The 20305-nt window shown below is 61.3% G+C and overlaps 1 protein-coding gene across 1 annotated transcript; it reads left to right on the plus strand.

Annotated features, from left to right (window-relative positions):
* Nucleotides 1–11370: 11370 nt before the first annotated feature.
* On the plus strand, nucleotides 11371–20269 carry AEBP1 (AE binding protein 1). The gene is made up of 21 exons (XM_036327136.1): nucleotides 11371–11644; nucleotides 13091–13441; nucleotides 13805–13867; nucleotides 13950–14027; nucleotides 14174–14314; nucleotides 14385–14453; nucleotides 15050–15127; nucleotides 15259–15342; nucleotides 15450–15497; nucleotides 15971–16080; nucleotides 16155–16294; nucleotides 16562–16646; nucleotides 16743–16887; nucleotides 16988–17073; nucleotides 17372–17495; nucleotides 17713–17909; nucleotides 18071–18250; nucleotides 18415–18766; nucleotides 18846–18985; nucleotides 19108–19207; nucleotides 19399–20269. Exons 1-21 carry the CDS (start codon nucleotides 11395–11397, stop codon nucleotides 20019–20021), a joined length of 3444 nt encoding a protein of 1147 aa, XP_036183029.1. The 5' UTR covers nucleotides 11371–11394; the 3' UTR covers nucleotides 20022–20269.
* The last annotated feature ends 36 nt before the right edge of the window (nucleotides 20270–20305 follow it).

Below are 20305 nucleotides of genomic sequence, written 5' to 3' on the forward strand. Positions count from 1 at the left end.
ATCACACGTGTTGAAGGTGTGAGGGAATTGGCAATTTGTGGGAGGTCTTTTTGAAAGCCAGTTCGGCAACCATATCCAATTAAAAAAAAAAAAAATCACAGCCAGCAATTCCTCTTCCAAGATTGGGATTTCGCTGAATCTACAGATGGGGTTGGGAAAGCTGACGTCTTGGAGATACTGAGCGTTCCTGTGTCTCTCCTGCTTGAGGCACTGCGTTTTGGAGTCTCTTGGTTAGAGCAGTGTGGCAGACTAGGTGGGAGAGGCCAGATGGGACCCGTCTCAGCCTTCTCCTCCATCACCCCACATGCAGCGGGCACGGGGCTGAGGGAGGCAGGTGCCTCGCCCAGGGCTCAGCCTCCCACACCAGCTCCTAGCCTGCCCTCCTGAGTCCCCGAACACACACCCAGGAGGCTCTGTAAAGGGTGGGAGCCTTGGTCGGTTCCACCCCTCTGGTGGGTTCCACCTCTTTTCAGGGAGCAGCCCTCTATCCCCTGAGAAGACCATTTCCTTTTCTTCTAATGTCCACTGTCTCTGGCCAGGGCACCTGGGTTCTGTCCTGGGGGGCAGAGGCAGCTTTTAATGATCCATCACACGTGAGTATTTAAAGCACTGAGCAACTTGCAAAATTGAGGAACACAGGGCTTCCACAGGTGCAGTGAGGTTCTGTGAGGGTGAGGAGAGCCTCAGTGCCCACTGCGTGGAGGCCTGGGCACCAGCGGGCAAGGTCATGGATGGAATGCTCCTCTCCCTGGACCACCAGGTCATTGTCCAGCCAGATAGGAAGCTAAGACCTCAGGCCCCTATTTCCAAAAACCCTGGCTTGGGGTTCCCAAGTGCCTATGTCCCCAGCCTCCTGCTCCCCACACCAAGACCACCCCCAAAAAATCAGAGAGGGTACCCAGATGAGCTCCTTGCTGGCCCTTCCGACTGCCCTGAGGGTTGCCATCCCCCTCCCTGTCCCATGCTATGCTGTCTCATCCTGTGTTTTGGATTAATTTTACCCACATGTATGAGTTGTATTTTCCAAGATGAATCTGATTCAGCTATTTCCTGTTCCCACGTCCAGCTCCTCGTGGTCCCTGCGGGTCATTTTTCAGAGCTCGTGACCTTCAGGGAGCACCGTCTTTGTGGTTCACATCAGTGCTGTTGGCGCAGCCCTTGGCCTGCGGGGCCTGGACGCTGCCAGGCTCTCGGGCCACCCCTCCAGGTTCCTGTCTTCTGTGGCCTGCTTGCCAGCAGCGTTGCAGTGACACGTGGTCGGACTGCTCATGCTGCTGGATCGAGCTCCTGAGGGCCGCTGCGCCCAGCGTGCTGGCCTCTGGTGCCGGCCGTGCCTTCCTGAGGGATCCCCACATCACTGAGGGCTAGGTTACCTGGTATGTCAGTCAGCTAGGCCGACATAATAAAATACCACGAACCGGTGGCTTTAACAGAAACTTATGTCTCATCGTTTTGGAGACTGGAAGTCTGGGACCAAGGTGCTGGCAAGGCAGTTTCATTCAGAAGCCTCCCCTCTTGGCTTGGAGGTGGCCACCTTCTCTCTCACACGGCCTCTGTGCAGGTGTGGAGACAGAGATCTCTTCCTCTTCTAAGGCCACCAGTCCTATCAAATTAGGCCCCCACCTTTATGACCTCATTTAATCTATTAGCCCCTAGAGCCCCACCTCCAAATATAGTCACATTGAGGTCCAGCATAGGAATTTGGGGGCACACAGGTCAGTCCATAGTACCTGGTGTATTTGTGTCCCAGGGGTGCTATCCAAATTACCACAAACTAGCTGGCTTAAAACAATAGACATTTATTCTCTCCCAGGTCTGGAGGCCAGAGTCTAAGATGAAAGTGTTGAAAGACCTCCCACAAACACTTCCTGCCTCTTCCAGCTTCCGATGGCTCCTGGGGTTCCTGGGCTGTGGCTGAGCCCTCAGTCTCTGCCCCATTTCTAATGGCTGCCTCCTCCGTTTCTTTAAAAAAAATTTTTTTCTCTTTATTGATTTTTAGATAGAGAGGAAGGAAGAGGGATAGAGACATAGAAACATTCATAAGAGAGAATCATCAATCAGCTGCCTCCTGCACACTCCACTGGGGATTGAGCCCGCAACCCGGGCATGTGCCCTGACCAGGAGTCGAACCATGAGCACCTGGTTCATAGGTCAATGCTCAACCACTGAGAAACACTGGCCGGTCCCGTCTCGTTTCTTATAAAGGTACCTGTCATTTGATCTAGGTCCCACCCTAATTCAGGATGACCTCATCTTGAAATTCTTCATTACATGTGCAAAGATCTTTATTCCAAATAAGGTCGAATTCAAGGATCCACATGAACATGAATTTGAGGGGCCACCATTCACCCTGCTACCCTGCTACCCTGACCCAGGTTCAGCTCTGGACTTTGTGGTAGATTACAAATGTCTTTAAGCAAGTGCATATGCACATAACGAGGTCAGTGCTCTCTGCCAGGCACTGTTCTAGGCACTTCCCAGGCATCAGTGAGCTCACTGAGGCCCAGACCATTCCTGTCCATGGATGACATCCATGTTCCCATTGTAATTCACTAGGGAGGAGATGGAGACGCAGAGAGGTCAAGTATCTTGCCTGAGATTGAACAGCAGTGTAATCATGTCTTGGAGCAACACAGCTATGCTCTCCTCTCTCACACAGCACTTCTGACGCTGATGTGCAGGCTTTCCACATGTAACAACTCTGTGCCACCAGCCAGGTGGTAATAAGGGAACCAGTGTGGTTTGGATAGGATATAAATTAAGATAAACTCTGTGGCAGAAATGTTATGATGAAGAATATTTGGAGTAAAATTAGTATAGTGACATATAATTTCATGTCTGGGCTTCTTTGGCCAGGGGGAATTGATTAGCAGTAATTATAAGTGGTAATAAGTGGTTCGTGTTAGTGGGGTGGATAGAGAATGGAAAAAGAATATTGTTGACAGGTCCTACAGTTCTACTCAGTCACTTCACACACACACACACACACACACACACACACACACACTTAGATGCCAACCTTGTGTCCAGGTTGGCACCTGTGCTTCTGACCAACCAGCTATAAATTGGTCGGTTAGAAGCATAGATGAATTTGATAATTTGTTAGAATGGACTCAGGTAAACAGCTTACCTACTAGATTACCAGCTCATTACCAAGGACGCACAAAGACAGCTATATGAGGAGGTAACAGGGCGAGGCCTGGCAGAGTCCTGAGCCCAGAGGTGGCTGTGCCTCCCTCACATAGACGTGTAACAACTCAAAGCTTCCTGAACCCTGTACCTCAAGGATCGTCAGGAGGCTTCATCACACAGGTGGGATCCATCATCAACAGTCTCCCCTCCCGAGGGTGGGGGCAGGGCTGAGGTTCCAAGCTTCACACCGTGGCCTGGTCTTTGGGGTGACCAGCCCCATCCAGGGACCCACCCGGATTCCTCTCATTAGAACAAAGCACACTCCTTTCACCGAGGAAGTCCCAAGGGTTTCCAGAGCTCTGAGCCAGGAACTGGGGCAGAGACAGGTGTGTATGTTTATTTTTTTTAACTAAATCTTTTTTTTTTAAATATATTTTATTGATTTTTTACAGAGAGAAAGGGAGAGAGATAGAGAGTTAGAAACATCGATGAGAGAGAAACATCGATCAGCTGCCTCCTGCACATCTCCTACTGGGGATGTGCCCGCAACCCAGGTACATGCCCTTCACCGGAATCGAACCCGGGACCCTTCAGTCCGCAGGCCGATGCTCTATCCACTGAGCCAAACCGGTATCGGCAACTAAATCTTTATTGTTCAGATTATTACAGTTGTTACTCTTTTTTCCCCCCATAGCTCCCCTCCACCCGGTTCCCACCCCCCCTTCTGCCCTTACCCCCCGCCCCCCCGCACTGTCCTCATCCATAGGTGTACGGTTTTTGTCCTGTGTATGTTTATTATTATCTCACAGATGTGACTCGGTGCTCCTGGTTCCACCACAGACCTCCCATCTATGTGCTTCCGAAACAGCTGGCCGACCGTCTAACAAACTGTTACCTGTTCCTCTGGGGAGTGGGGTGGTCTGAAATGCGGTACAACTTATCGTCAGCATTTCTTATAATACAACTTATCGTCAGCATTTATTATTTTGCCTTTCCGTGTTTTCTAATGTTTCTACAATGAGCACACATCACTTGCATTACAAAGAACTTTGACATAAGAAAAGTGTTCAGTGGGTCCATAGCCAGGAGCTGGAGGAGTCCTGGAGTCGAAGCTTTAGCCAGGTGAGGTGCCAGCCAGGGTGGGGGTGGGAGTGGAGCGGGCAGGGGGCACTGCAGGCCCTGGGGCTTCCCAGTCTCCAGCCCTGTCTCTGAGGACGGCAGCTGGCAGAATCCCAGTCCCGGAAGCAAGTTGCTGGACCACCCGTGTCCGGCCCGGTAGACAGGAGCCATGCACTGGTATGTGCCCCTGCGGCCTTGCAAGCCCCGCAGCACCAGCTCGTGTGGAAAGTGGCATCTGAAATGACACCGAGCGGCCAGCAGGGGGTGCTCTTGGCCCTCGTGGCTCTCTGAGCCCTCAGAGAACAGTCCATCACAGTTTCCTCTCCATTGTCTGGCCATTGGGCCCCATGTTCTCTGTTGTTCCTGAATAAACCGATTTTGCTGGAGAAATATTTGTTTAGGTCAACAGTGGGATCAGGCACCACCACCTCACATCTGGTCTGTCACCAAACCTGGTGGTGGGGGGGGGGTCCCTGCCCCACTCCCCACACACTCCCTCCTGGGGCCCGTCAGTCACCCCCAAGTCCATGCTGCCCAGTGCGTGCCCAGCTGTCCACGGAGCAGGCCCCACGCTAGCCTCCCCTCCCTCCCCTGTCACTGTTCCTCCCAGGCCCCTCAGCTCCCACCTTCCAGCTCCCACCCAGTGGCTTTGCTGGCTCCTCCCTCCACATCTGCGGGCCAGGATGGAGGGCCCTGCCCAGCCTCGTCCCTAGGCCAACACCCTGCACCCACAGCCCCTGCACCACAGGCCCTGGCCTCTCTGTCTACACTCAGCTGCAGGAAGCCCCATGGCCCACAGGACAGAACCCAACCAAGTGCAGGGTTCCCAGAGAAACGGAGCCTAAAGGATATAGAGAGAGATTTATTATGAAGGATTGGCCACATGATTATGGAGCGGTCTGCTGTCTGTAAGCCGGGGGCCCAGGAAATCTGGTGGTCCAAACCCGGAAGCCTGAGAACCAGGGACTGACATCTCCCCCCCCCCCCCCCTACACACACACACACACACACTGGCATCTGCTTTCTCAGCTCACGGATTCAGATTTCAGATGAGGGCCTCTCACCCACAGCTGCCCGGGGTCCCTGACCGCCCAGTGGGTGCACTTTAGCTGCCACAGTGGGTTTCTACTCTTTGCAGCCCAGTGGTCCTGCATGAGAGCAGTTCCCAGCCCCGCCCACACTGGGACGTCTTTTCATCTTTGATCTAGGAAAGCAGTGGTCAGCATATTTTAATTTGCATTTTCATGCCTTTTAGTAGGTCAGCCTGTTTGCATGGTTACTGTTCACTCATGCTTCTCCTTCTGTGAATGGCCTAAATGGGTCTCATAGCTCACTTTTCTTTTTTTTTTTAATATATTTTATTGATTTTTTACAGAGAGGAAGGGAGAGAGATAGAGAGTCAGAAACATCGATGAGAAAGAAACATCGATCAGCTGCCTCCTGCACATCTCCCACTGGGGACACGCCCGCAACCCAGGTACATGCCCCTGACCGGAATCGAACCTGGGACCCCTCAGTCCGCATGCCGACGCTCTATCCACTGAGCCAAACCGGTTCCGGCTCATAGCTCACTTTTAAAAAACAGGAACAAAATCAAATTGGCTGGAAAGGAGTAAAGAACTTTATTTAACATTTTTCCTTTACCAAGACTTTCTATTTTTCAGGCATAACTTCTCAGGTTTATCACAGGGAATCCTTGTGCCGTTTCACAAGGCAGAGGTGGTGTCGTTGTTACCCACGACCCAGAGGAGGGAAACGGAGGCTCAGGCCTTGGCCAGCTCCTAAAATGCTCACCTCTGACCTAGGGGTTGCAATTCCTTTCCTGTGGTTTTGTTTGCCTTTTAATTTCATTTTCAGTATATTTTAAACAGAAAGCTACAGTTGTATGCAAGCAAAATTCTTGATCTTTTTTTTTCTTCTACAGCCTCTGCTTAGAATATAAACACAGAGTCCTGTTTTCTTTTAATACATTGATGTTCTCTTTAACTCCTGCATCTAACCTTCGGGAGTGCATGGAGATGACGGGGTGATCTTTGGTTCAGGAGACCCTGTCTGGAGCTGAAAACCCTCCTTTCTCCACCCATGGACTCACACAGGTCTCCTCATGCTTCCTCCCACGCCCCTGTCTTCCGGCTGCTGAATTACTCACGGCCCTGGAAGCCAGCCTCCCGCCCCCTCAGCCAGGCAGCCCCCCTCCCCACGGCTGCGGTGACCCCCCACTCTCCCCAGGGGCTGGGTCCTGTGGTGAGTGGAAGGAATTTGGGTGAACTCTGCTCGCTCAGCAGTCTGGGCCTGGGGAGCCGGGCGGGGGCACTGACAGTGGAAAATCACAAGTGGTTTTCAAGTTGTCAGAAACCAAGGAAATTGCTCTGCCGGTTGTGCACATGGCAAGACATCGTCAGGAGACCCCAGGGCCCCTGGCTCAGGAACCACCTCCTTGTGGGCCCCAATAGCCAGGCTGCAGACAAGGGTTGCTTCTAGCCCCTCCCACCAGAGGGAGGGGCAGAGGGCAGGGCAGGCCTGGGTCCTTCTCCCGAGTTCTGGAGACAGACCCAGGACTTTAGGAGGCTGGGATGGGCTGGGGCTTGACCCTGGAGCCTGCTGTCCAGGGCCGGGGATCCTGGGTCTCCACCCCCAAGAGTCATGCTGGGGAGCGGAGCCACGGAGGAAGGCACTTCGCAGGCTCCACTTGCCGTCTCAGTATCGTGGCTTCCCTCCCGTTGGGGCCTGGCCTCCAGTGATTGAGCTGCTGCCTCCAAGGCCCGAGCACCCAGGACAGTCTCCTCCAGGCCTCCCAGACCCTGTTCCTCTCAGTCCCTCATCCTGCGGCTGCCCAGCTAGAACTTGGCACACTGGCCCTGCTAGCTGGAGAGGTCCCACCTCTGCCCAGGCTGAGGCACCAGGAGGGGCTGGTGCCCCGTGGCCCGATGGCCCGAGTCTAGGGACCCTGAATGCAGAGAGATTCGGTCTGGCCTCACCGAACTCCTTCCGTCTCTGAGGTGCTGTGACCTGGACAGGTCACTTCTCGCTGGGCCTCGGTTTCCTCACTGAGCCATGGGGAGGATGGGCCCGCACTCAGGAGCATCAATCGCTGCCCGGGTGCTGCCCACGTGCCGGGGCCTGCACTGGAGACTGATGTGGGGACTCAGCCTGGGGCAGAGACCCCAAGGCAGGACTCCATTCCTGGGCCAGTGCCCACCTGTATCCTCTGTCCCAGGGCCCCTCGCTGACTCCTGTGCCCTCCTCCTGACCCTCCAGGGGGAGGCTGCATCTCTGGGCACCTTGCTGACTGCTCTGTAGAGACCGGCCCCATGACAAGCGAGCCACCAGGGACACGTGCAAATGGCCTGGGACCCAGGTGAGGAGGCTGCTGCCATTGGAGAGGGTGTGGGCGGGGGTAGGGGGTGGAGGGTGCTGATTTTTCTCACTTTCCAGCCACAATGGCATGAAATGGATGGCAGCTCCTGGCAGGATGGCCTGGGACTCTGGAAGCTGAGGTATGGCATCCAGCTTGCAGAGATTTCTGGGAAACCTCTCACATGGGGGCAGGGATAAATTCCCTGCGGGGGTCAGTAGAGGATCTTCATGGAGAGGCCCCTGGGCTCAGGACCTGTCCTCCAGCCTCTGCATTCCCTGGATGCCGGGAGATGGAGGCTCCAGGAGCAAGCCCAGCCCCTCCCAGCTTCCTGGAGCTCACAGCTGGGATGGGACTGACCCTCAGGCCTCCTGGTCCCAGCTGGGCCTGCTTGATGAGGAGTGTGCAGGTGGGGCAGAGGGTCCACCAGGGTCACACCCGGAGCCCCTGGCCCCTCACAGGTGAGGGAGGAGCTGCTCACTCAGGACGGGCTTCTGAGATGGGGAGGAAGCAGGAAGCCTGTGGTGGGGATGGGTAGCTGTTCTGTCTGCAGTGTGAGCAAGTCAGTCTGTCTCAGCAGCCCCTCCCTGTCTGTGGGCCTGGCCCCGAATAGCGGGAAGAGGGTGGGTTCCATTCCTGCTCACTCCAGTGCGGGAGCTTCAGACTCTGCTGGGGTGGGGGGAGGGGCATGAGGTAAGGCAGCCCTGGTGCCCGTGTGCCAGCTTTGCCTACATGCCCCCTTTGCCCCGCTCTGCAGCCTGCGGGGCCTCGGACTGCACAGCCTCTGAGATGACTCTGTCCCCATCCCTGGGTCGGGGAACCCCATCCTGGCTCCCCAATGAGTCTCCTTCCCCCTCTGGGAGCAGCAAGGGTAGATCTGCCTGAGTGGCCTGTTATCTTCCCTCCCTGACAAGCCAGTTCTACTTCGGTCCCTCAGGCAGACCCTCCCTAGGAGGGAGGAAGCTGGAGGGGGGTTCCTAGGGTGTCCAGCAGACCCCCAGACTGGCCCACAGAGTCCTTAGACAAGGACACAGATGCTCTGCCTAGGGGTGGGCACTGGACCCTGGAAGGGTGAGCAGCAGCCACGGGGGCAGGAGCCTCCCACCCCCACCTGCCTCTCTCCGGGGAGTTGGTTTCGATGCTGCCTTCCTGCACCCAGACACAGCCTGGGTCTGAGGGGCTGTGGCATGGTCCTAAAGCTAAGGGGGTCTCAGCCCCCCCACGTACCTGGCATGGAGAGCAGTCACCCCTCCTCTCCACCTGCCCAGACCCTCAGGGTGAAGGACCCCCCCCACTCCCTGGCCCCCACCAGGATCCAGGGCACCCAGGAGGCCTTTGCTCATGTTCCTGTTGGTGAGTCACTGTGGCTGAGAAAAAGGCTCTTTCTATTCCTTCCTAATGCTTTCATGGCTTCTATTTTCCCTGGCAGAGCTTGCGGGCCCAAATCTGATCCATGTGGGAGCCAGCTGAGCCGGCCTGGAGGAGTGACGCTCCCCAGCCTCGGCCTCCCTGCCTCCCACTCCGCAGGGGCCAGAGAGCAGATTCCATGAGAGCCTGAGCAGTGTGATTCAAGGCTCACAGAGGACATGTATGGTTAGAGCTGGCTTCATCCGCCTGCTGCCAGGCCAGCCTGGGGGCACATGGCAGAGCGGGCACAGCCAGGAGTAAGGCCTGATGGGGGCTGCGAGCCCAGCACACTTGTCTCCCAGGGAAGATAGTCCTGAAGTTGTACGAGGCATAGCTAAGCAGGACCTGTCCAACCTGCACTCAAGGACACAGGTGAGGAGCAGAAGGTGACACAGCCATCAGAGGGCCCAGCTCTGACACAGTCCCACTGCCTTGTTAAGTCAGTACAAGGCTGCCCGGCCAGCGTGGCTCAGTGGTTGAGCATCAATCTATGAACCAGGAGGTCAGGGTTTGATTCCCCGTCAGGGCACATGCCCAGGTTTTGGACTCGATCCCCAATAGGGGGCATGCAGAAGGCAGCCGATCCATGATTCTCTCATCATTGATGTTTCTATCTCTCTCTCCCTCTCCCTTCCTCTCTGAAATCAATAAAAATATTTATTTTTTAAAACGCAAGTACCTGGCTGAGCCAGTGGGAAGCGAAGGAAGGGCCTGGCAAGGAGGAGGTGAGAGATGGCAAAGCCCTCCTGGTCCTGCTCCAAGTCCCAGGTGCAGCCAGCAACCCTTCCCACAGCTGCTGCTGGCTCTAGCTGCCCAGGGCCCTGCGGGGCCCAGGTATGGCCGGGCCTGTGTTCTGGGTTCTAGTAAGAGGAGAGGAAGGAGAGAATGGCTGTCTGGCACGTCACCTGGCAGAGAGCAGTGGGTCCATAGAGGTGAGGCTATGTCCACTGTGGGAAATAGTGAGAGAAATGGGGTGGGGGAGCCTATGTCCCATTTGGGTGGCACATAACGGGCACATCCCATGGAGCCTCCCGGGGTAAAGGCACACTCTCCCCAGTTGGTCGCCTCCTCTGGGCACAGTCTTCCTCTGCCCTTGAGGCCCCATGTCTTCCACGGGGAGCTGGGCTCACAGGTGTGGCCCCTAACACCTGCCCTTGATCTGACCTGGCGTCACCGGAGGCTGTGCCATCCGCTCAAGAGAGGCCGCAGCCTGCCACCTCCTGGTCAGGTTCTTCACTGGGGTCCAGGCACCCCTCCCCAGCAGCTGGGAGTGCCGGAGTGGGTAAGAGCCCTTTGCACCTGTATGGAGATCGCTGTGTGAGTGTCACGTTTTTACACACACACACACACACACACACACACACACCGGGACAGTCTATTCCTGTGATTTATACAGACAACCTCATAAAAAGGCTCTTGCCCAACCTGCTCCGTCTCTGCCCTTCTCCAAGCGTGACCTGCTGGGCCAGGACCTGAGACCGAGGGGGACCCTCACCTGGGGCTCCCACCCCAGCAGAGCAGCTGGCCTGCGTTCAGGAGAGCAGGGCCGCCCCCGGGAGGCGCAGGGCCGGCTGTCATGGACCTGGGAGATCAGTTGATGTCTGAACGACAGAGCTGCCAGCCCCAGGCTCCAGAGAGTTGGAAACACGGGTTGGCCAGGCGCCCACAGGACCCTCCCGTAGCTGAGATGGGAGGATCCCGGAGGCCAGAGTTCGCGCTTGGCTCTGCTACTCGCGTTGCCGGTTCCCTCCAGTGGACGCGGTGGTACCTGGCGTCCTGATCCCGCGGGACCTCCCATCCTCTCCAACCGCCCTTCCCGCAGGCCCTGCGGCCGAGGTGCAGGCCTCCAGCCCGGGACGCCGCCCCCATCCCGCTCGGGAAGCGCCAAGCGCTCTGCGCCCGGACCGCTAGCGCCCCCCCGCCCGCCCGCCCGCCCGCCCCGCAGCCCCTCCATCCAGGCCCGGCTCCTCCTCCTACCCCAGGGGTTGGGGAGCCGGTTCCGGAAGCCCCGACGCCCCCGCCCAGGCCGCCGCCGGAGCTTTGGAGAGGGCGGTCCGCGCCAGAGCGCGCCACGCGGGCCGAGCTTTCCGCCGGACCAGCGCCTCGGAGTCCCCCGCCTCGTCCGCGTCCCCACCGGTCCACGGGCCACTGCCGGCCGGAGCTCCCGCGCCGCACCCCGGATTCCTCGCGCACCTCACCCCGAATTCCTCCTGCGCCCCACCCCGGAGACCCCGAGCCCCACCCCGGAGACCCCGCGCTCCACCCCGGAGACCCCGCGCTCCACCCCGGATTCCTCCCGCGCTCCACCCGGGAGCCCCCACGCCCCCTCCCCATCCACGCCCCACCCGGCCCCGGCCCCCGGTCCCCCCGGCGTGCGCGCCATGGCGGCGGTGCGCCGGGCGCCCCTGCTGGCGCTGCTGGCGCTGCTGGCGCTGTTGCCCGGGGGGCGCCCGCAGACGGTGCTGACGGACGACGAGATCGAGGAGTTCCTCGAGGGCTTCCTGTCGGAGCTGGAGCCCGGGCCGCGGGAGGACGAGGGCGGCCTGGAACCACCGCCCCCTGAGCCCACCCTGCGCCTCCGCAAAGCCCAGGCCGGGGGCAAGGGGGCGCGCCCGAGGGTGGACGGAGAGGGTAAGTGCCCGCGCAGGGGTGCCCCTGGCGGGATGGGGCCCTGGCACCGCGCGCCTCAGGTGGGACTGGCGGCCTCCTCAGGGCTGGCCGCTGTCCAGCCGCCTGGCGTGAGGAACGGTTCTGAAAAGCACGGGACTGCCCAGATGTCTGGGGGCTCCGTGCCAGGCCGCGGCCAGCGCTGGCCCGTAGCCCTTTGGGCACCAGACACATGCGGCAGGTCTGCTGCCCAGAAGCTCTGATGGGCCCAACACCTCGTCCCCAGCTCCCAACCACCCAGGGGCCAGGCCTGAGCCACAGGGGACTTGGCTGCCCCTCCCCAGTCTGCACTGTGAAACCCCTGCTGTCCCAGTGGGGCCCCTCAGCCTCTAAGGCACACACTGCTCCTCACCACCAGCGTCCCAGGCTCAGCCGACCCTAGAGGCTGCCTGCACCCTCCTGCATGCACCTTCCCTCCCCCCCAGCTCAGCGGTGGGGGGAAGACCCTCCCACAGGGCTCCCTGGGGGAACTCAGTCAGATGATGCATCCCCAAGGCATTCCTTTGGCCTCTTACGCAATCAGTGGTCGATAAATCTTAGCTGCTTGTGTGCCTTTGGGAGGGTGGAAAGGTCTTCCTTCCTGAGCTCAGCAGCCTCCGCCCCCACTCTAGCTCTTTCTTGGCTCCTACCCTTGGGGGCGGGGGGCAGTCCCGGGACCCTCTGTGCCTCCCCCACCTCCAGCTCACATTCCAGGCTTGGATATTGCTGGGGGCAGCCCTGTTTCTCCCCACCGTCTGCACTCTGCATTTTCCTGTGTTTCCCCCCCTTGGCCCCCAACCCCGTTTGAATTCTCAGCAGCATACAGGCCCCTGCCCTGCCCCGCTTCAGCTGCTGCCTCGCGGGTCCCTGTCCTCTGTGTGGCCCAGACCCCCTGTTGGTTATGGTTCCAACCACCCCTGGCCCGTACTTCTCATAGGGCGTTGCCATAGGTGCCCCTGAGAGCACGCCTGAGCCCAGCAGTGCCCCCCACACCCACCGTGCCCTTTGTTTTGGCGGCAGTTGGCAGGGAGGAGACTGCCTCCCCCTTGAGACTGGGGTGCCCCCCAGACCTGGAGGGCTTAGTCACCTGGCACTCTCTATGTTCAGCACCGAACACCACTCCCTGACTGGCCGAGGGGACATATTGGGAAGGTGGATTGTGACTGGTGGGAGGACGAGGGCCTGCTCATGGGAGCGGAGCCTTCACAGTGAGGGTGGGTGTGTGTGCCCTGAGCCAAGATGTGCTGACAGCAGTCTTGCAGACAGAACCCTGGGTTCCAAGGCCAGCTCTGTCATGGGGCAGGTGACGTCATCTCTCAGTTTTCTGACCTGGGAAATGTGGGGTAAACAGGAGCGTTAGGGTTGTGGGGGGGCCCAGGGGCACAGAGCGGCTTCTCCTGTTGATGGGCCCTACATCTGCATCTTGGTCAGCGCCTCCGGAAAAGCCCAAAGACAAAGGGAAGAAAGGAAAGAAGGACAAAGGCCCCAAGGCGGCCAGGAAGCTGCTGGAGGGATCCCCCAGGCCACCCAAGGCCACCAAGAAGCCCAAGGAGAAGCCACCCAAGGCCACCAAGAAGCCCAAGGAGAAGCCACCCAAGGCCACCAAGAGGCCCAAGGAGAAGCCACCCAAGGCCACCAAGAGGCCCAAGGAGAAGCCACCCAAAGCCACCAAGAGGCCCCTGGCTGGGAAGAGGCCCCCGACTCCGACCCCCTCAGAAGCCCCATGGTGGCCACTGCCCCCGCCCCTCAGCCCCAGCCCCAAGGAGCTGCTGCAGGAGGAAGGTGTGTGTGTCAGCTCTTCTGGGTGGTGGGCTCTGCCCTGCTGGGCTGCAGGGAGCGAGGGGTGAGGGGGTCCCTCAGGGCCCCCGCAGTTGGGGTGGAGCTCCCTCAGGTGGTGGGTGGGGGCTTGGTGGCCTCGCTGGGGGTTTGCTCTCCACTGTCCTGGGATCTGTCCCCTGGATCCCACTCAGAGCCACCCCTTGTGTGCTGCTGGGCTCCCCAGATTACCACCAGCAATCGCCCTGGGAGTGCCAGCAGGGTGCTGAGGCCTCCGGGGAGGGAGTGAGGCCTCCGGGTGTCAGCAGGGCCCAGGAGCGACCCCTGGCCCCCCAGGCCTCTGTCTACTGCGCTGGGTTTGTGTTGCAGGTGGGGCCCTCCCAGGTCCCTGGCCGGGTCCCGGAGGAGAGACCCCTTTGGAGCACCACCCTGGTGAGTGGGAGACCGACCACCTGGGCTGGCTGGGCTTCCAGGGGCCGGTAGGGGCTGCCCGTGTGCTTGTGTCTCCCCCCAGAGCCGGAGGAGGAGCTGGAGCAGGAGCAGCCCACCCTGGACTACAACGACCAGATAGAGAGGGAGGACTACGAGGACTGTGAGTAGGACCCCAGTTGTCCAGCCACCACTGGCCCCACCGTCCCATCCAGATCCAGACCCTGCCCTGGGGGTCCACGGATGACCCCCCTGGGGACCCCTCCCAGTCCTGCTGCCTCCCCCCGCTCAGCCCACCCTCTCCCCCAGTCGAGTACATCCGGCGCCAGAAGCAGCCCAGACCGCCCCCCAGCAGGAGGAGGCCCGAGAGGCCCTGGCTCGAGCACCCCGAGGAGAAGGCGGAGCCCCCGGGGCAGGGGGTCGAGGCCCCAGAGGAGGAGGAGAGGATCGGTAGGATGGGGCAGGGGGGCGGGGGCAGTCCTTCCAGGGGCTCTGTGCCCACTGCCTCCCCTCTCCACAGAGCTGCCTGCGAAGCCCCTTCTGCCCCCCGACTATGGGGACGGCTACGTGATTCCCGACTATGACGACAGTGAGTGCCCGGGGCCAGCTCGGAGGCAGTGCCCCGACGTCCCCACGTGCCACCAGCCTTGCTGCCCTCATTCCTCTCCTTGCTCAGGCTGGGCCTCCCCTTGACACCTTCCTGGTTCCTGACTCTGCTCTGCCTTCTGCTCCCGCCTCTCCTCCCCGCTCTGCAACCCCTCCCTCCAGCTCCCTGTCCCCTGGGATGACTCCCCCCTCCCTGGCTGCAGGCCTCGCAGGTCCTTGTCCTTTTCCTGTCCCGTTAACCCTCCAAGCCTTGGCCCGGCTCAGCCCTCGTGACTCACCCCTCCTGGTCACTGGTGCCACTGTCACTCACTGCCCGGCCCAGCCCACCTTTCCCCAGGCCGAGCCCTGCTGGGTGGGGCTGCTGACTTCCTGGGGTCTTCCAGCCCCACTTGAGCCCAGGTGGCCTCTCGGCCCAAGAGGACCTCCCCCTCCTCTGGGCCTGTGTGGATTCTTCAACGCCCACTGACCCCACTTCCTCATCGTCGCGGGCGCCCTGGGTGTAGCTGGGGGGCCCTGGGAGCAGCTGGGGGGCCTTGGGAGCAGCAGCTGGCCATCTCAGCAGGGCTCTCCCTCCCCCAGTGGACTATTACTTCCGGCCTCCCAGCCCGCCGAAGCCTGCCTCTGAGCTGGAGACTGACGAAGAGAAGGAGGAGCTGAGTGAGTGGAATCAGACTGCCCCTGCCCACCTCCCCCTGCCTCCCCCTACCTGCCCAGCTCAGCCTGCTGCCCCCACAAGCCCCGGGAAGCCTGATGCTGAGGGACAGGTCCTCCCACCTTCCACCTTCCAGAGAAACCCAAAAAGGAGGGCAGCAGCCCCAAGCGGGAGGAGACCGATGACAAGTGGACGCTGGAGAAAGGCAAGGACCACAAAGGTGTGTCTGGGGCTGGGGTTGGGCCACTCGGCCAGGTCCTGGTGGCAGAACTCTGGGCTCCTGGGCCCCAGGACCCTCGGCACCAAGTCCTCTCTTGTTGTCCTCAGGGCCCCGGAAGGGCGAGGAGGAAGAGTGGGCTCCAGCAGAGAAAATCAGTGAGTAAGGGGCCTGGGAGTGTGGGCACAGGGTGTGCAGGGTGGGCCTGGGGCACGTGACCCACCCGAGGGCACACGTAGGTCCCCAACCTGGATTTCCTGCCGACACTCCAGGCCTCTAGAACCGTTTCCTGCTCGTAAGCTCTTGGGGCCTGGAGTGGCTCTGCCCGGGGCCCAACCCCAGGGCACAGAGCTCATGGCACAGGCTGGTGTGCAGACGCCCGTGTGGATGAGGCCTGGGGTGGCTGGGCCCTGGGATGGCTGTCCCGGGATGTCCTGTGCACCACGGCCCTGGAGCAGGGCGTCATCAGCCTGTTCTCTGGGGAAGGCTGAGGCCAGGGAGGGGAGCACAGCCTGGGTGGAGCTGCCCTGACTGGCTCCCCGACATGAGAGAGGGCTCTGGGGTCCTCAGTTCTGAGGTGGGTGGAGGGAGGAATGGAGCCACGGGCCACCAGCCTGGGGTCTGTCTTCAGAGTGCCCCCCCATCGGGATGGAGTCGCACCGCATCGAGGACAACCAGATTCGAGCCTCCTCCATGCTGCGCCATGGCCTGGGCGCCCAGCGGGGCCGGCTCAACATGCAGGTGGGTGTTGGGAGGGGCCCCTCTCCTGGCCGGCTGGGCTCCTCCACCCGCTCAGCCTCCCCGCTGACCAGCAGGCGGGTGCTGTCGAGGACGACTACTACGACGGGGCGTGGTGTGCCGAGGACGATGCGCAGAACCAATGGATCGAGGTGGACACCAGGAGGACCACCAGGTTCACAGGCGTCATCACTCAGGGCCGCGACTCCAGCGTCCAGTACGTGGCTCACAGGCACTCGGGGGGGTGGGGAGCCCCAGGCCCACCTCAGTTCCACTCCAGACACTCCTGTGGGCCCCCCGGGCCTCAGCCCCCTCCTTGGCCATGCAGCGGGCACGGGAGCCACTCCTGATGCCAGGCAGCACTACACACCCCTGCCAACTCTTAAGTGCTTGGGCCCAGGAGAGGGGCATCAGCCATCTGACGGCCTAGGACCCAGGCCGGAGACCAGCCTTGCCCTGACCGCTGACCACTGTCGCTCTCCAGTGACGACTTTGTGACCTCCTTCTTCGTGGGCTTCAGCAATGACAGCCAGACATGGGTGATGTACACCAACGGCTACGAGGAAATGGTGGGTACTTGAGCCCTCAGCTCGCTCCCAGCATTTGGGCCTCAGGTGGGCCCTGGCCCAGCATGGGGTGTTGCTCTGAGGCCTGCCTCTCCCCAGACCTTCCATGGGAATGTGGACAAGGACACGCCCGTTCTGAGCGAGCTCCCGGAGCCAGTGGTAGCCCGTTTCATCCGTGTGTACCCCCTCACCTGGAATGGCAGCCTGTGCATGCGCCTAGAGGTGCTGGGCTGCCCCGTGTCCCGTGAGTGCTGGCGGGGGCAGGGGCTTGGAGGGGCGGCTAGGGGGCTGGGGCTGGGCTGGCAGCTGACCAGCTCAGGGCCCTGCCTGTCCACCCTCTGCAGCTGTCTACAGCTACTATGCACAGAATGAGGTGGTCACCACCGATGACCTGGACTTCCGGCACCACAGCTACAAGGACATGCGCCAGGTGGGTGCTCGTCCCAGGGCAGAGGGTCCTGTCCAGAGCTCAGGTTCCTGGCTCGCGGGGTCTCGTGTGGGAGCTCCATTCTGCTCCCCTCCCCAACACGGCCCCCAAGGGAAGTGGGCTGGCCCTCACTTCGGGAAGGAGGAACCCTCCACCCCACACTAGCATCGAGGGCCAGGTTCCCGGACAGGGGCCATTCCTATCATGAGTCCTTCTCAGGGAGCAGACGGGCAATGCGGGGGCCATGGTCCCTGGGGAGGTGGGTGCTGGGCTGTGTGACGGGGTCCTCTCCCATGCCCAGCTGATGAAGGTGGTGAATGAGGAGTGCCCCACAATCACCCGTACATACAGCCTGGGAAAAAGCTCACGCGGGCTCAAGATCTACGCCATGGAGATCTCCGACAACCCTGGGGACCATGAGCTGGGTGAGGCCTCCATAGCCCCCTGAGGCCTGGCCCTCCCCACAGAGTAGAGGCAAGGCCCTGGCACTACAGCTCACCTCTGCCTGCCCTCGGAAACCCCCCTTGCTGGCCCTACAAGCCTCAGTTGCCCAGCCCTCAGAGTGAGGCCAGCTTGGTTCCTCCTCAGCTGCCCACGCCCCCCTCGGTAGGCTGAGTGGTTGCTGAGGTCCTGCCCTTGCAGGGGAGCCGGAGTTCCGCTACACAGCCGGCATCCACGGCAACGAGGTCCTAGGCCGCGAGCTGCTGCTGTTGCTCATGCAGTACCTGTGCCGCGAGTACCGCGACGGGAACCCCCGCGTGCGCAACCTGGTCCACGACACGCGCATCCACCTGGTGCCCTCGCTGAACCCCGATGGCTATGAGGTGGCAGCGCAGATGGTGGGTGCAGGGAAGAGGGATTCGGGTGGTGACTTGTGCAGGGGGCAGGCAGGGGGTGGGGGCTGGGGGCAGGCTGGGCGGGCGGGGATGGCTTGGGGCAAGTCTGGACCACCCAATTGCTGACCCCCCACCCCACCTCCCCACCCCCCCACGCCCCGTAGGGTTCAGAGTTCGGGAACTGGGCACTGGGTCTGTGGACTGAGGAGGGCTTCGACATCTACGAGGACTTCCCGGATCTCAACTCTGTGCTCTGGGGAGCAGAGGAGAGGAAATGGGTCCCTTACCGGGTTCCCAACAACAACCTGCCCATCCCCGAACGCTACCTCTCCCCGGATGCCACGGTGAGGCCGCCGCCTGGCCAGTAGGGTCAGGGGAGCAGCCAGGGCCCTGCAGCTCCGGGCACTGACTGCAGAGCTTTGGGCGGACAGGGGTGGAAGGGCTGGTACGGGTCTCCATGGAGGGCGGTGGAAGCCATGGCCCAGACCTCACTTGGAGCCGCCCCCAGGTGTCCACGGAGGTCCGTGCCATCATCGCCTGGATGGAGAAGAACCCGTTTGTGCTGGGGGCAAACCTGAATGGTGGCGAGCGGCTCGTGTCCTACCCCTATGACATGGCGCGCACACCCAGCCAGGAGCAGCTGATGGCCGCGGCCCTGGCGGCCGCCCGTGGAGAGGACCAGGACGAAGTGTCTGAGGCCCAGGAGACCCCAGACCACGCCATCTTCCGCTGGCTGGCCATCTCCTTTGCCTCCACCCACCTCACCATGACCGAGCCCTACCGGGGAGGGTGCCAAGCACAGGACCACACCGGGGGCATGGGCATCGTCAACGGGGCCAAGTGGAACCCCAGATCCGGGAGTGAGTCGACTGGGGCGGGGCCGCAGTGGGGCGTGTGGGATGGGGTGAGGGTGACTGCGGTTCTGTCTGCTCCCACCAGCCATCAATGACTTCAGTTACCTGCACACCAACTGCTTGGAGCTCTCCATCTACCTGGGCTGTGACAAGTTCCCCCATGAGAGCGAGCTGCCCCGAGAGTGGGAGAACAACAAGGAAGCCCTGCTCACCTTCATGGAGCAGGTGGGGCTGGGGGGACGGGGCAGCATCGGGGAGGCGGGGAAGGGCTGTGAGGGGCCTGGACAGGGCAGGGGCGCAGGCCGCAGGGTCAGCATGTGGACACCCGGCCGCACCCCTTCCTGCAGGTTCACCGCGGCATCAAGGGGGTGGTGACGGATGAACAGGGCATCCCTATTGCCAATGCCACCATCTCCGTGAGTGGCGTTAACCACGGCGTGAAGACAGGTACCTGCTGGCACTCCTCTACCCCACTTCCCAAGGTGGGGGCCCGATCTGTGTTGGTCCTGGCAGGTGAGCCTGGGCCTGCCCACGCCCCGCTCCTCGGGGTGCCTCCAGACGCTGGGGTCTGCCCAGCAGAGGGGCCTAGGGCCTGGGTGGGGTGCCCTCCAGCAGCTGAACCCACCTTCCCCCTGCAGCCCCTGGCGGCGATTACTGGCGCATCCTGAACCCCGGGGAGTACCGCGTGACGGCCCAGGCGGAGGGCTACACGCCCGGCGCCAAGACCTGCAACGTGGACTACGACATCGGGGCCACCCAGTGCAACTTCGTCCTGGCGCGCTCCAACTGGAAGCGCATCCGGGAGATCCTGGCCATGAACGGGAACCGGCCCATCCCGCGCATCGACCCTTCGCGCCCTATGACCCCCCAGCAGCGACGCTTGCAGCACCGCCGCCTGCAGCACCGGCTGCGCATGCGTGAACAGATGCGGCTTCGCCGCCTCAACGCCACCGCGGGCCCAGCCACCACCCCGACGCTGCCCGCCATGCTGCCCCCCACCCCCTCCCTGGCCCCCTCCTCTGGCCCCAACTCCACCCTGGGGCCCTGGGGCTTTCCACCTGAGCCCACGGCCGCCTGGGGCGAGTCCGAGACCGAGACCTACACGGAGGTGGTGACGGAACTGGGGACGGAGGAGTTTGGGGCCGAGCTGGGGCCAGAGGAGGAGGAGAAGGAGGAGTGGGACGAGGGGGAGGGGGGCGCAGGCCCGGGGCTCCCCTTCACCACGGTGGAGACCTACACGGTGAACTTCGGGGACTTCTGAGGACAGGTCTCAAACGCCGGAGCCCACGCCAGGTCCCATCGCTGGGCCCGCTCGGCAGCCGTCAGCACACCAGGGCCCCCTGGTGTGGTGCACACGTGCCCACCACCTCGGAGCCAGGTCTGCCAGGCTCCTGGACTGCCCCCGGCCTCAGAGAGGTCGGACCCTGCAGGCGGAGCTGGGGACGCACCCAGGGCAGCCTTCTTAACTGCTGCCCTGGCCACACCAATAAACAAGCTCATGGCACAGGTGTCCTTGACCACGGGCCTGACGGCTGGAGAGAGGGC

Source organism: Myotis myotis, unplaced genomic scaffold (assembly GCF_014108235.1).
Source record: "Myotis myotis isolate mMyoMyo1 unplaced genomic scaffold, mMyoMyo1.p scaffold_m19_p_11, whole genome shotgun sequence".
In the NCBI taxonomy this organism is placed as follows: Eukaryota; Metazoa; Chordata; class Mammalia; order Chiroptera; family Vespertilionidae; genus Myotis; species Myotis myotis.

Coding starts and splice junctions, on each gene's coding strand:
- AEBP1 (XM_036327136.1), top strand. CDS start 11,395: ATGGCGGCGGTGCGCCGGGCGCCCCTGCTGGCGCTGCTGGCGCTGCTG. Junction 13,868..13,949: donor CCCTTTGGAGCACCACCCTG/GTGAGTGGGAGA, acceptor GTCTCCCCCCAG/AGCCGGAGGAGGAGCTGGAG. Junction 14,028..14,173: donor GAGGGAGGACTACGAGGACT/GTGAGTAGGACC, acceptor CCTCTCCCCCAG/TCGAGTACATCCGGCGCCAG.